At 41.6% G+C, this 16914-nt stretch overlaps 1 protein-coding gene across 4 annotated transcripts in view; it reads left to right on the top strand.

Moving 5' to 3' along the window:
- The window catches only part of LOC124113176 (aminopeptidase N-like), an 81201-nt gene that overhangs the window by 7061 nt on the left and 57226 nt on the right, over positions 1 to 16914 (top strand). For all 4 annotated transcript variants that reach the window (XM_048395371.1, XM_048395373.1, XM_048395374.1 and 1 more), the window contains exons 3-14: positions 579 to 734; positions 1527 to 1644; positions 4656 to 4776; positions 6384 to 6538; positions 7306 to 7419; positions 8064 to 8198; positions 10162 to 10227; positions 11332 to 11397; positions 12396 to 12577; positions 12811 to 12911; positions 14826 to 14974; positions 16758 to 16813. In XM_048395371.1, the coding sequence (XP_048251328.1) occupies positions 579 to 734; positions 1527 to 1644; positions 4656 to 4776; positions 6384 to 6538; positions 7306 to 7419; positions 8064 to 8198; positions 10162 to 10227; positions 11332 to 11397; positions 12396 to 12577; positions 12811 to 12911; positions 14826 to 14974; positions 16758 to 16813 (1419 nt within the window). The remainder of the gene's footprint in view (positions 1 to 578; positions 735 to 1526; positions 1645 to 4655; positions 4777 to 6383; positions 6539 to 7305; positions 7420 to 8063; positions 8199 to 10161; positions 10228 to 11331; positions 11398 to 12395; positions 12578 to 12810; positions 12912 to 14825; positions 14975 to 16757; positions 16814 to 16914) is intronic.

Raw genomic sequence — 16914 nt, 5'->3', positions numbered from 1 at the left:
TTAAAGATCTTATGATAAAGTACCATTCATGAAATGCTCTGCTGAATACAGAGGATCCAGAGGGTTGAGGGATTATTGTATAACAAACCAGTATTCAGCCTGTTCAACATGTAATAATAACAAATTTGTCAAATTCTATCTCGTTGCTACACCTCAGATTTAGCTTCTTATTGAATGTTCTTATTTATTGTCAATACGAATCAAAGAATTTCACATGTACCATGACATATGTATTGTGACTTTAATGTACTGAAATGTGTATTTTGTGTCCTTTAAAAAACCAACAAGCACCACGATGAGAGGATGAACTTTACTAGACCTTTGAAGGATGATCTTGTTAGGTTTTATCTCAGCTCGTTCAAACGCTACAAACGTGTAAATATTATACGGGCACAGCGGCCCAGTCGATGTGGAGAGTTGCGTCCCTTTGGCAGTGCAAGATCCAATGATCATGACCCTGAATGCCACATTCGCTGCTTGCCGTGAATCACTATGGTTTTTGTTCCAGCCGTGATGTAACTATTGTTTGGAGTGTCGAGAACCAAACCCACCCACTGTACGCAGGTTGTATGTCATAGGTATCTGGCCACCACCCAGTTCGAATCTACAGACGCCCGCAAAGCCTTCCCGTGTTTTGATGAACCTGAACTTAAAGCTCACTTCAACATCACACTAGTCCGGAGGCAGGATCTCTCCACAATCTCCAACATGAAGTTACAGAGGACAGAGAATAGGTGAGCAGCCTACATTTGCGTTCACATTTGTTTGTTTGTTTGTTTGTTTGTTGTGTAACGCCGCACTCAGCAATATTCCAGCTATATGACGGCGGTCTGTAAATAATCAAGCTTGACCAGACAACCCAGTGATTGACATCATGAGCCTCGATCTACGCAATTGGGATACAATGACATGCATGAACCAAGTCAGCGAGCCCGACCACCCGATCCGACAAGCATTTTCACCTCTTGTTGCAAGCATGGGTTGCCGAAGACCTATTGTCTACCCGGATCTTCACGGATCGAGCAGCCTCACGGCTGAAGAACATCAATTCACTGTGAATATCAATACACAATTTGCAATCTCCCGAATGGCACCAGCAATCCCTCACAGCCTCAAGGACAGGGGTTGCCCAATCGTCAAAGTCACTCAACAGAGTTGCGCCCCTTAGGCACACCAGAAACCTATGAATGTGGTTTCGAATCCTGGTTCGTCCCGATTATGTTTCAAGGTTTGTTATCACTATTCCCGTGCTCGTCGGTTTCACCAAAGTGGTAAATATCTGCGACCTTCCCTCTCGCATACTGACATACCGTGACATAACCGGAATACTGTTAAAAGCGGCGTTAAACCCAATTCCCTCACTTACTCACAGCCTCAAAATAATATGTGAGAAACTAATACACTTACCTGAAACACACACATGCTTATAGTGATACATGTTGCATGTCAAATAAATGTGTTTATGCATTTTGCCTGTACAAGTAAAGTTGACCGATTTTCCAGTGCCATTTGTTTTGTTTGTCAAGGGAACCTGGTTTCGTTGCCGACATCTACCCAACAACCCCTATCATGTCGACGTATCTCGTGGCCTTCGTCGTATCCGACTTCCAGTATCTGTCCAACACGACCAGAAGAGGCCTGGAGGTGAACTTTGTCAAGACGTTTTGACACATCAAGTGCATCTAGCGCAGAGCGGGACCCAACGACATCGGAACGAGGGGGCTCCGGGGGGAGGATTGGGGAGGGAAGGGGGGATCTATGTGTGTTTCCGTATTTGTTTCAATATACCGTGCACACGACACGATCACGTGTATAGCGCGTGACACTTGAAGTGTTGAAGTTAATCTGACCTCTTATGGCAAGCATCAAAGGCATGTGACAGAGTATACATGAATGAACGAATGTACTATCCAGGTAACATAAATGAACTGATTGAACGAATATACCATCTAGGTAACATTGATTAATTGTTTGCACGAATGTGCTATCTGGGTAACATTATGTAACTGATTGATCGAATGTGCTATCTCGGTAACATTAATTAACTGAATGAACGAATGTACTATCCAGGTAACATTAATTAACTGAATGAATGAATGTGCTATCCAGGTAACATTATTTAACTGATTGATCGAATATACCATCTAGGTAACATTAATTAACTGATTGAACGAATGTGCTTTCCAGGTAACATTAATTAACTGATTGATCGAATGTACTATCCAGGTAACATTAATTAACTAGGGGCACGGGTGGCCCAGTCGTCTAAGGCGCCGCGATTCGCTGTGCAGAGTTGCGTCCCCTGGACACGCCAGAAACCTATGATTGTGGGTTCGAATCCCGGTTCGCCCCGATTATGTTTCTAGGTTTGTCAGCACCATACCCGTGCTCGTGGGTTTCACCGAAGTGGTAAACGTCTGAGACCTGCATCACTTCGGGCTTTCCTCCCACATTAAGCTGACACGCCGTGATATAACTGGAATACTGTTAAAAGCGGCGTTAAACCCAACTCACTCACTCACTCATTAATTAACTGATTGATCGAATGTGCTATCTAGGTAACATTAATTAATGGAATGAACGAATATACCATCTAGGTAACATTAATTAACTGATTGAACGAATATACTATCCAGGTAACATTAATTAACTGATTGAACGAATGTACTATCCTGGTAACATTATTTAACTGATTGAACGAATGTGCTATCCAGGTAACATTAATTAACTGATTGAACGAACGTACTCTCCAGGTAACATAAATAAACTGATTGAACGAATGTGCTATCTAGATAACATTAATTAACTGATTCAACGAATGTGCTATCCAGGTAACATTAATTAACTGATTGAATGAATGTGCTATCCAGGTAACATTAATTAACTGATTGAACGAATGTGCTATCAAGGTAACATTAATTAACTGATTGAACGAATGTACTATCCAGGTAACATTAATTAACTAATTGATCGAATGTGCTATCTAGGTAACATTAATTAATGGAATGAACGAATATACTATCCAGGTAACTATGATTAACTGATTGAGCAAGATATGCTATACAGGTAACATTTATTAATGGAATGAACGAATATACTATCCAGGTAACTATGATTAACTGATTGAGCAAGATATGCTATCCAGGTAACATTAATTAACTGATTGAACGAATGTACTATCCAGGTATTATTATTTAACTGATTGAACGAATGTGCTATCCAGGTATCATTAATTAACTGATTGAACGAATGTGCTATCCAGGTAACATTAATTAACTGATTGAATGAATGTGCTATCCAGGTAACATTATTTAACTGATTGAACGAATGTGCTATCTAGGTAACATTATTTAACTGATCTGTCTCAATGTTGTACTGCATTGGATATGTTGTTGAATTAGAAATTCATAAAACTGTGTGTATTAAGGGACGTAGAAGCATATTTATTTCTGCTTCCGGTTTTTATTTCGACATGTGATGTTATGATATGAGCATCTTAAGAGCTTGCAACAGTTTTATTAAGATAGCTAAAAGAATATGTTTTATACATGTTTTATTGAAACCGAAGAAATGTTACTTAGATGGAAGTGCTAATTAAAGACATAGGATTTTCTGTGACTCACACCTAAAGTGACTATCAAAAGGATTCATGTTTTGGGGAAGTCAGGAAAAGAGTAATAGGAAACCTGCTTCTGTTGGGTTTTTTTAATTCAAACACGTTTCTGGATGATGTTCAATTTCAATTTCTGTATTCAACGTTCTGAGGAGGCCACAAGCCTATAGTACAATCACGATTACAGGTGCAATTGGTACAATCATATAATTTCCAAACTTGATTTTCTTTGTATAAAAGCATGATATATGTACATAGAAAGATTTCTTATGGTTTCAATGTTGCTTGTGGTCAGTAATAGTTTAAACTTAAATGTACAATGGTTTACATGAAAATATTTTGGTAAATATACTTTTCTTAGTTCATCATGATGCGGGCATACTAGAAAAAGGTGATACTCGTCCTCAATTAATCTGGGTGATGTTAAAACTCCTATAGTAAAGTATATAAGTATTGGAAGGTGATACTTATGACAATTCGTTCTCACATCCAACATGCGATACAATTATAGTGTGACAAACTACACCTCATGACGGAGATGTCGACACGATGGGGGCGATGCCGGCTGAAACGAACCATGTCATCACCGCCATGACGTTGCATATTTTATTTCACTGTAGCAAATCTATCTTTCATGTGCTGGTGCCTATCGCAATGTTGGCATATAGGTTTAAATAGCTGTGACTGGTTTACCAGGCGTTGTATTTCTTTAAGTCAGCCACAAAGCCGCCAACTAATTGGTCACAGCGTTGTCTGTCGTTTGATTGGACTATTGAATGGTCAGGATGGGTTGATTGCATGCCATTGTATCCCGGCGTCGTGGGACGTTGCTCATTACATCACTCACTTGTTTGTCTGGTGGCCCAGACTCGAGTACAACAAACAAATACTTAACTAAGACAATAATGGGCATTTCTATCATCACCATCTGTGTATCAATAATTACTGTTCAAAGGTGTTTTTTCATTCAGGCACTTTGGATGTCTTTCGAAATCATTTTTCACACATGTCAAACGATTGTTATATGTTTCTTGTATTCCAGTACCGTATTTGGGCCCAGAATGAATCCCTGAACGCCCTCCAGTATGCCATGAGTGTTGGAACCCGGACCATCTCCTTCTATGAAGACTACTTCAATATATCCTTCCCACTCCCAAAGCAAGGTAGCCCCACACAACACTCAACTTCCACATATGCTTCCCACACCCACCAGGTAGCCCTACACAACACTCAACTTCCAAATATGCTTCCCACACCCACACGGTAGCCATACACAAAATAACAGTTTAATACATCCTTCGCACTCTCAGAGTAAGGTGGCCCTGCACAACATAACACTTCAATATATCCTTCCCACTTCGAAAGCAAGATAGCCCTACACAACACTCAACTTCCAAATATGCTTCCCCCACCCACCAGGTAGTCATACACAACACTCAACTTCCATATATGCTTCCCAAACCCACAAGATAGCCCAACACAACACTCAACTTCCAAATGTGCTTCCCACACCCACCAGGTAGCCCTACACAACACTAAACTTCCAAATATGCTTCCCCAACCCACCAGGTAGTCATACACAACACTCAACTTCCAAATATGCTTTCCACACCCACCAGGTAGTCATACACAAAACTAAACTTCCAAATATGCTTCTCCCACCAACCAGGTAGCCCTACACAACACTCAACGTCCATGTATGCTTCCCACACCCATACGGTAGCCCTACACAACACTCAACTTCCATATATGTTTCATACACCCACCAGGTAGCCCTACACAACACTCAACTTCCATATATGCTTCCCACACCCATACGGTAGCCCTACACAACACTCAACTTCCAAATATGCTTCCCACACCCATACGGTAGCCCTACACAACACTCAACTTCCAAATATGCTTCCCACACCCATACGGTAGCCCTACACAACACTCAACTTCCATATATGTTTCATACACCAACCAGGTAGCCCTACACAACACTCAACTTCCAAATATGCTTCCCACACCCACCAGGTAGCGCTACATAACATACCACTTCAATATATCCTTCTCACTCCTAGAGCAAGGGGGCCCTACATGACATACCACTTCAATATATCCTTCTCACTCCTAGAGCAAGGTGGCCCTACATGACATACCACTTCAATATATCCTTCTCACTCCTAGAGCAAGGTGGCCCTACATGACATACAACTCGAATATATCCTTCACACTCCTAGAGCAAGGTGGCCCTACATGACATACCACTCGAATATATCCTTCACACTCCTAGAGCAAGGTGGCCCTACATGACATACCACTTCAAGGTATCCTCCCCACTCCTAGAGCAAGGTGGCCCTACATGACATACCACTCGAATATATCCTTCACACTCCTAGAGCAAGGTGGCCCTACATGATATACCACTTCAATATATCCTCCCAACTCCTAGAGCTGGGTAACCCTGCGCAACACAAGATTACACTGTATCTGGATGAATGAGTGAATGAGTGAGTGAGTGAGTGAGTGAATGAGTGAGTGACTGGGTGTGTGGGTGGATGAGTGGGTGAGTGAGTGAGTGGGAGAGATCACAGACTCGTCCTGATTCTGTTTGATGGTTTGTCAGCAACTTTCTGTGTTCATGGGTTTCACCAAAAGTGAAGAGTAAACGACAATGACAACTTTCCTCCCACAGGTTGACACGCTTTGATATAACAGAAATACTGTTGGGCGTGACATCCCCCAAAAGAAACCTCACACCTGACCAATCTGACATGTTTTGCAGACATGGTTGCGATTCCTGATTTCGGTCCCGGTGCCATGGAGAACTGGGGCTGTATCACATACAGGGCCATCCGCCTGTTCTACACTGACGGCGTCACAAGCTCCTCTGCGAAACAATCCGTGCTCGTCGACATCACACACGAACTGGCTCATCAAGTTTGTTTGTTTGTTTTTGTTTGTTTGTTTAACACCGAACTCAGCAATATTCCAGCAATATGACGGCGGTCTTTAAATAATAGAGTTTGGACCAGACAATCCAGTGATTTAGCATCTATCCACGCAATTTGGATACGATGTCCAAGTCCTCGGGCCGGATCACCAGATCCTGTTAGTCGTCTCTTACGATAAGCATAGTCGCCTTTACGGCAAGCATTGGTGGCTGAAGACCTATTCTATCCCGAACTCCCGTTCAGTCTAGCCATTTTGGATGGTTGTTAATTGCATGCTTATGAGCAAGAGAGATTCTGTGCCAAGTTGGTAATACAAAGGTGTTGGTGACGTCACTTCCGGTGGTGACTATTGGGTCCAGTGTATTCATCCCATTAGAATGAGGAGTGGGTGACGTCATTTCCTGTGATGACTATTGGTTCAGGGTATTCATCCCATTAGAATGAGGAGTGGGTGACGTCATTTCCTGTGATGAATATTGGGTCCAGGGTATTCATCCCATTAGAATGAGGAGTTGGTGACGTCATTTCCTGTGATGAATATTGGGTCCAGGGTATTCATCCCATTAGCATGGGGAGTTGGTGACGTCAGTTCCTGTGAAGACTGATGGGTCCAGGGTATTCATCCCCTTAGAATGAGGAGTTGGTGACGTCATTTCCTGTGATGAATATTGGGTCAAGGGTGTTCATCCCTATAGAATGGGACGTTAATACACTGGATAATGGAGGATGTCAATCGGAACCTTCCTGTTGCAGTGGTTCGGGGACCTGGTTACCATGAAGTGGTGGGACGACCTGTGGCTCAATGAAGGCTTTGCAACATTTTTTGAATATTTTGGCGCAGACCACATCGAGCCCGACTGGGATATGGTGAGACAGGGTCACTTGTCTGTATTATTTCTCTAAGCAATAGGGCCAATTGAGGCATATTTGAATCGATGATGGCAGTTTACGCTTGTCTGCATTCACGATATGATATACGTAATGTTACACCTTGTCTTAAACCATCAGTCAATAATAACAACTGAAGTAATAATGGAGACAACGTTAAAGGAAGCCATGAGCGGCACCCAAAGTTTGGGAGACCTACATAACACGTGATCTAAATACGTCACGATGGAACACGGGACACTAAGGAAACAGCTACTTGTTGATATTTTATGTAGACAATCCCGTTTGCCAAACATTTGGCGAAAATGTAAGTCTGGATTTAGGATTAACAGCTCTTGGAATGACTGTTCGTTGACTGCCTTTGAATTCAGCATTTGACAAGCTGCCTGCATTCCATCATAACATATATGATCTTTTTTATTCCTTCGACATCAGATGTCCGATATTACAGACTATCTATATTCCTGATGTCATCACTTGACATACAGAGACGCACAACTACTTAAGTAACTTGTGGTGTCATTATGTTTGTCATCAGTATAAAATGTATGGTGTTTTTTTACTTTAAAAATTAAATAATATAATTTTCGGATTTACGCATTGTTAATCCTACGTTGTTTCAGTATAACCAGTTTGTTGCTGAAGAAATCATCCCCGTGTTTGAAACTGATGGAATAGTGACGTCACATCCGGTTTACGTTGATGTGAAGAAACCCGATGAGGTTGAACAGATTTTCGATGATATTTCCTACAACAAGGTAAGCGGGTTTCATTTGCTGCGTTTCGAAATACAGTTTTAGTTAAACTCTTGGTATATAAAATGTTCGATCCTTGTCCAACCCCAGACAATTACAGGCCGCAGAGAAATATATTTTGTGCGATCGTTGTTCAATCCCAGACAGTTACAGGCCGCAGAGAAATATACTATGTGCGATCGTTGTTCAATCCCAGACAGTTACAGGCCGCAGAGAAATATATTATGTGCGATCGTTGTTCAATCCCAGACAATTACAGGGCGCTGGGAATATATTATGTGCGATCGTTGTTCAATCCCAGACAGTTACAGGCCGCAGAGAAATATACTATGTGCGATCGTTGTTCAATCCCAGACAGTTACAGGCCGCAGAGAAATATATTTTGTGCGATCGTTGTTCAATCCCAGACAGTTACAGGCCGCAGAGAAATATACTATGTGCGATCGTTGTTCAATCCCAGACAGTTACAGGCCGCAGAGAAATATATTATGTGCGATCGTTGTTCAATCCCAGACAGTTACAGGCCGCAGAGAAATATACTCTGTGCGATCGTTGTTCAATCCCAGACAGTTACAGGCCGCAGAGAAATATACTCTGTGCGATCGTTGTTCAATCCCAGACAGTTACAGGGCGCTGGGAATATACTCTGTGCGATCGTTGTTCAATCCCAGACAGTTACAGGCCGCAAGGCTGCAGATGAAATAGCGTTAACCACGGTGTACAAACAACAACAAACAAATAGACAAACTTATAGTTCGCCCTACTATCGGTCTTAACTTGACATCAAACACTGGGCCACGCTGGATTCTTGACAGACTATAGCTGTTATAGTGCTGACAACGCGTTATCAGACCCTTATCCCATAGATTGTCATATGACGTCACTGACTGTTGTGTGAGGATAATTTCGTGTTCTCCCTACATTGGACCTCCTCCTGGTCTAACGTCCGCCCGGAGAGCAGGAGGTCTGGTGTTCGATCCCCGGCCGTGTCATACCAGAAGACGTTAAAATATGGTACTTGTTGTTACCCAGTCTGTGCTGCATTTTTTTAAGGTGCTTAGACAAGGACTGGTCGGCTCGGAGTCAGTAATCTGTGTCTGAGTGGGTTTTGCATGTTAAACTGCGGCATGTAGTCTTAGTGGGCTGGCACTATAAAATCGGCATTAATCCAGACTAGTACAGGCAGCCTAACACACACGTGCATGCACGTCGCTATATAAGTGCAATAGTTTTGGACGCGACGTTAAACCCGTTTCACCTCACCTCTCACTACATTTTATTTGGCGGATGATAAACACCACTGTATGAGTCGTGGCTTCCAGAGCTGACTTCTACGTCAGCTGAAAGGTGTCATTTTAGCACCCTTCTTTTTTTTTAATTGAAATTCCTCGTTACTTCGATTATTTTCTCTTTATTTTGATTATTTTCTCGTCATTTCAAGTGTATTTCAAATATTTTCTCGAAATTACGATTTTTTTCTCGTTACTTCGATTATGTTCTCGAGACAAATAATTGAAATAACGTGGAAAAAAGAAATTTCGAGTTACTTAAATAACCTTGAAACAACGAAAAAATTATTCAAGCAACGAGAAAAAACAACGTAATTTCGAGAAAATAATTGAAATAACGAGAGAGAAAAATCGTAAGTTTAAGTTTTTGTAATAAATGTGAAACAACGAGAAAATAATCGAAATTATCAGCAAACAATCAAGGTAACGAAAAAAATTGAAATAACGAAAATATGATCAAAATAACAACAGAAAACTCGAAATTTCGAGAAAACAATAAATAACTCAGATAACGAGAAATTTCGATCTGGAAATAAATATAAATGTATATGCTACCGAAGTGGCACCATTAGGCTTTCAAAGACTTCAGCTTGGCGCGACATTATAAAATATTCTAAATTCTGATTGAAGCATTGTTGATGAGAGACATATTCCCATGTTATGTTTGTGTGATTCAGGGAGGATCTGTGCTGCGGATGTTGAAGTTTTTCCTGGGTGATGGAACCTTCCAGCGAGGACTCACCGTATGTGTGACAATACTCGATGACGCAAGAATAGGCTTTCAGCTCAGGGATTACTCCCCACTCAGCTCCAAGGAACCAGTACAACGAATCAGTATCAAGCTCCAAAACAGCTCTATATCCTTGAATATCCTACGAAAATCGTTTGATAAACATAACAAATCAAATTCTTTTTTTTATATTGAGTAATGTGTTTGGGCTGGCGCTGCTGCCACTTGAAAGTTGGTGATCATATCTTAAACACTATTTGGCTATCCTCACATCATCGCGTCAAGAATGCAGGTCCGCTAAGATCAGGGTTGTGTGAGGGAGTACTAGTGGGTACCAGGTGAACCATAATCCCCCTTAAGAGGAAGTCATCGAGCGATACCCACAGGCTGAGAGATCTTAACTAACATGTGACCAAATATGTATTTTTTGTGGGTACAAAACACCAGTGTTATACCAATTTATATTATGATTTATGTGTTGAAGAAACTGTGTATCAAAAATAGCCCGTTTTGAGTTCAAGCAGCGCTTTGAATTTATGTTCGATGAATACCGTGAAGACAGTGATGTGAATGTTAATGTGACTGCATGTTCTACACGGATACATTGAAGACAGTGATGTGAATGTTAATGTGACTGCATGTTCTACAGAGATACCTTGAAGACAGTGATGTGAATGTTAATGTGACTGCATGTTCTACAGAGATTCCTTGAAGACAGTGATGTGAATGTTAATGTGACTGCTTGTTCTACAGAGATACCTTGAAGACAGTGATGTGAATGTTAATGTGACTGCATGTTCTACAGAGATACCTTGAAGACAGTGATGTGAATGTTAATGTGACTGCATGTTCTACAGAGATACATTGAAGACGATGATGTGAATGTTAATGTGACTGCATGTTCTACAGAGATACCTTGAAGACAGTGATGTGAATGTTAATGTGACTGCATGTTCTACAGAGATACCTTGAAGACAGTGATGTGAATGTTAATGTGACTGCATGTTCTACAGAGATACCTTGAAGACAGTGATATGAATGTTAATGTGACTGCATGTTCTACAGAGATACCTTGAAGACAGTGATATGAATGTTAATATTACTGCATGTTCTACAGAGATACCTGCGATCCCGGGCCTATAGCAACGCTGACCACGACGACCTGTGGGCGGCCCTTGAAGCGGTGAGATCATTTATCTAAAGGAGACATGTGTGGCACTGTCGTCTAGGGCGCCGCCATGTGCTGTGTAGAGATGCACACCAGAAACCTATCATAGTTTCCAATGCCAGATCGCCTCGGTTATGTTCGAGAGTCGTCAGCACCATATTCGTGCTTGTGGGTGTCAGCAAAGTGGGAAATATTACGTCGGCTTTTGCTCCCACGTCAGGCTGATACGCCATTATATAACTGGAATACTGTTCAAAGCGACGTTATACCCGACTTATTCTCTCACATACTCACTTATCTTAAAGGACACAATTAATCAATATCAGCAAAATCCTTCTTGAATTTATAACAAAAAATACTTCTTTCTCATCAATGCCATGACAAATTCATTATCATAAACATATTTTTTGTCTCTAAACACAAAGTACAAAAGTATCTATGTATTTAAGATTTAACAAGGGGATTGTACACGAATGAATGGCCTGTACGTCTACAATCATTTCCAATGCATGACTGAGGTCATAGCTTTTCTCTTGAAATTTTGATCACAAAATATTAATTTTTGATAGAGTGCTTCTGTTTTCCAAATTTCGAATTATTTCACATTTTGTATGGGTGATAAAGATTTATATTTTAGCTTCGAAAACAGAACCACGCGGCTTCTAAATATTTCTGAGGTGACAGAAATCAAACACGTCATCGAGTCGGACCTCCGCGTGGTAGCGAGATGAAAGCATCTCACAGTATTTTAGTAGTTACAGTAAACTACGGTTATAACGAACTCAAAGGGACTACTAATTTTAATTCGTTATAAACGTAATTCGTTATAAGCATATATACAGCATAACTACAGCATATAGTCGGGACTAAACAGTTAGTTCGTTATATCCGTTAGTTCGTTATAAGCGTGTTCGTTATAACCGTAGTTTACTGTACCATAATTTTAATCAAATCGTGGAGCAATTGTCTGTAAACAAAAGATGGTGAGAATAAAGTTGACGGTGTTTTATCAGCAAGCTAAAGAGGAAAAAAAAGACGTCCCTGTCGCCGACACGATGAAGACGTGGACGCTGCAGATGAACTACCCCGTGGTCAGCGTGTCCAGGGCGGGGAGCAGCCAGCTGCAGCTGAAGCAGGGTCGGTTCCTGCTGGACCCATCAGCAGCGGATCCTGGTACCTACCCGTCCCCCTTCCAGTACGTTCATCATTAAATGTGTGTCTCATCGAGTGAGTGAGTCAGTGAGTGAGTGAGACGTTGTTTTACTCCTCTGGGCACGTCCGTCTTCCTGTATGTTCATGCGTAAATGTGTTCATCGAGTGAATTAGTATGTTTATTCGCTGCTATTACCAATATTCCGGCAATATGACACCAGAAATGTGTATACCCTACGTTGCTACTTTACAGGGTTGGTGTGCAATGTGTTTCAGATACAAGTGGAACGTCCCCTTCACGTTTACAACCAGCTCCCAGAAGAACTTCAATGTGACTGATGCGGACATTGTCTGGGTGATGCGAAATGCTGAATCAGGTTGGCGCTGACACAATCCGTTTTTCTATGTTTGTTTTGTGTTCGCCGCACGCAGAACTATTCCATCTAAACAACGGCGGCATGGGACTTATCGGCCATCGGCCAGATAAACCAGTGGTTGATATTATGAGCAATACCATACCTCTAGTAAATGCTCCTCATGGAACATAACGTAATTTTAAAATCCCTAATGAACTTGAAACATATTTAATACACATTCCTCCCCACTTTTCCTTTAAATTGCTATTCTTTAGGACATCTTGTCACCGGCCGCCAGTAGAAACCGGAAGATGGGATAAAACTCCGTTGTATGGACGTTTATGCAAGTTGTGTGATAGTTTTGACATTCCAGATGAATTCTTCGATATCTAAATATATGTAAATATTTCAACGAACAAAGCGACATGAAAACCTCAAAACACTATTCAAAGAGACCAAATATGTTACAACTCCAGGAATTATTTAACTGTCATAAGATCTCTGGCCAAAAGAAACTATGTAAATGTGTTAAAATTATCATGAAAATTATAAAAGCTTCCAGTTAACCTCTGTACACCGCAATGTAAAATATGTGTGTACCTCATATACCGATGTACTCGGCCGGAAAGAAATAACGTGCAGCTCTGATCTGTTCTGTCTGCGTGCGATGACCTGTAAGGATCTTGCCCCCTGATCCATGATGGCGCCTCTTTCCTGTACCCTGGGTTACTGGGGAGCTATTCTAACCTGGAATCCCCACGGAGAGACATCAAGTGGCCGGGGACCTATTCTAACCTGGAATCCCCATGGGGAGACATCAAGTGGCCGGGGACCTATTCTATCCTGGAATCCCCATGGAGAGACATCAAGTGGCCGGGGACCTATTCTAACCTGAAATCCCCATGGAGAGACATCAAGTGGCCGGGGACCTATTCTATCATGGAATCCCCATGGGGAGACATCAAGTGGCCGGGGACCTATTCTATCCTGGAATCCCCATGGAGAGACATCAAGTGGCCGGGGACCTATTCTAACCTGGAATCCCCATGGAGAGACATCAAGTGGCTGGGAACCTATTCTATCCTGGAATCCTCATGGAGAGACATCAAGTGGCCGGGGACCTATTCTATCCTGGAATCCCCATGGAGAGACATCAAGTGGCTGGGGACCTATTCTAACCTGGAATCCCCATGGAGAGACATCAAGTGGCCGGGGACCTATTCTAACCTGGAATCTCCATGGGGAGACATCAAGTGGCCGGGGACCTATTCTAACCTGGAATCCCCATGGAGAGACATCAAGTGGCCGGGGACCTATTCTAACCTGGAATCCCCATGGGGAGACATCAAGTGGCCGGGGACCTATTCTATCATGGAATCCCCATGGAGAGACATCAAGTGGCCGGGGACCTATTCTATCATGGAATCCCCATGGAGAGACATCAAGTGGCCGGGGACCTATTCTAACCTGGAATCCCAATGGAGAGACATCAAGTGGCCGGGGACCTATTCTAACCTGGAATCCCCATGGAGAGACATCAAGTGGCCGGGGACCTATTCTATCCTGGAATCCCGATGGGGCATCCGGATGCAGTCACGGAAACGGTTTCATTCTTGGTGGATGTGACGATTATCTGCATCACTTACTTCTGAATGATACATGTGACGGGTTTCATCTTAAAGCTTAGAGGGGCGGTCGGGTTCGCTCGTCACGCCGAAGACCCGGGTTCGATTCCCGACATGGGTACAATGTGTGAAGCCCATTTCTGGTGTCCCCCGCCGTGATATTGCTGGAATATTGCTAAAAGCTGCGTAAAACAATACTCACACGCTTTATGCTTAGACGCATAACCCTGTTTCTTGTCGGATGTTGCTATTTATTTTGGTCAATATTCATCTGTGAAATGTTTAGTAAAATCACTTTTGTTTTTTTCAGACGTGTATCCTACCAATGTAAACATACCGGATACAAGTGATGGCTCGAGTTGGATTCTGGGTAATGTGCAACATCACGGCTTCTACCGCGTCAACTACGACGTGGACAACTGGAACAATATTATCAAACAACTCAAGCGGGACCATACCGTGAGATCTTTGGTTTTATCGCAACAATGTTAAGTCTTAATGACAAGATAAATCCAACGTATAAAAAGGTAACCGTTGGGGTCACGTACGCATACAGATCCCAGTAGGAAAGGTTGTGTACACAAACAAACATGGCGTCGCCCTTGTCTATCGGCGATCGGGTCAGAGTTAGCAATCGGGGATCTGGATAATTTCTCGGATAATTGTTATGATTACGATATCATGAATCAGTTTCGGGAAGGGACGCAGATGAGGTATTTTACAAACTTTGGCATCCTTAAAGAGGTTGCATACAAAAAACAAAAAATTCAAGAAATGGGTATATTTGGTATCATTTTGTAGGAAAATATGTCCTGAATCAAATTACGCAATAAAAAGACCAAGTCACCAGGGCATGTTTTGAATAAGTGGCGCCATCTAGAGGCACCGGATGATAAAATCATTTTGCCAATAAAATGATCATTTTAAAGTTTGATTATTAAATGAGTGTTTTCAAATAGACATATTACATAACGATATGACACAAAACAGAAAAATGAAAATTCAAATCAAAACATTTTTAATTTTACACATCATTTGACTTAAAAAAAAGCACATTTTCCAAAAAAAATTGATTCATCAGTCAAAAAAGCATTTTACAAAATCAAGATATTTTTCAAACTGGCTTATTTCTAATGTTTATTCATTGTAAAATAAAATTATAAAATAAAACCAACATGTTACAAGAGGATATTCAAATTATTTTCAATCAACACAGCACACCCCTAAAATAATGAATCAGGGGAGGTAACTCTTGCCCACATTTACATTTCTTTGGCGGAAGTACAATTAGCCGCGAGTCAAAGGGACGTAACCGCATTACAAATACTCGCCGTTACATGCGCGTCCGGTATGCGCATGAACAATGGTATCCAACGTCTTTAAAGATGTAAACTGCGAAATTGCAAAACTGTGTAGCGAGGATCAGTTTCCATACATCTGCTGCTTGGGAATTTAATTAAATGTTTCCCTTCTTCGTGTTCTTTTGGAGACATCTGACTGTATTCCTAACGTTATGACAGGCCAGTCAGACTCTAAACAAGCGTGACGTCTATGTCAAACGTTATGACAGGCCAGTCAGACTCTAAACAAGCGTGACGTCTATGTCTAACGTTATGACAGGCCAGTCAGACTCTAAACAAGCGTGACGTCTAATACACTGTATAAGTGTCCCTTGATAAAGGACAATGACACAATCGGTGTACCGATGGACTATCGCGAAAGGCCATCACTGACCAAATAGAAAATGTCCACTGCCTCATCACTGACCATGTGGGTTGACATATTAATATGCTCACATTCCAGGACAATTGTTATGTTTAGGTGCTGATTGTAAGTGATGAAAAAGGTTAATGACAACAGAATGTAAGGGTGACGTTGTATGATAAAGAGTCTATGACAACTTACGTGTTTTAGGATGAATAAATATCGCGTTTTAGGAATAAACGTTATGTATTTATAATGTTTGTTCCTAATACAGTATACTTCCCACAACACACAAGCGTTATAACCTCTGTGTATTCGAAATATATACACTTGGACGTAAGACAGATTCATGTCTTGTAGCGCGTCACTGGAAGAGTTCATTAAGAGACTGCTGTTCTGTCTTGCTTTGAGTTATCATCATGAAGGGTTGGTCGGTATGCAATACCATTTATTAAGACGAAATATTTGATTAAAGAGATTGATTTGCCGAGGTAGCCGTCACCCGAATATCATTAGCAGCCTTCCAATGTCTCCACAGGCCATCATTCCAATCAACCGAGCTCAGATAATTAACGACGCAATCGACCTGGCAAGGTAAGAATGGCTTTCCCTGAACTGTCATGAACACGAGCGGGGTATCACTGGCGTCTAAAACGTGAAAGCATTGTTTTTTATATTTAGATATACCAATCATT

This window comes from Haliotis rufescens, unplaced genomic scaffold, assembly GCF_023055435.1.
Source record: "Haliotis rufescens isolate VD_foot unplaced genomic scaffold, xgHalRufe1.0.p SCAF_14, whole genome shotgun sequence".
Taxonomy (NCBI): Eukaryota; Metazoa; Mollusca; class Gastropoda; order Lepetellida; family Haliotidae; genus Haliotis; species Haliotis rufescens.
This window is presented reverse-complemented; position numbering and strand designations above follow the sequence as displayed.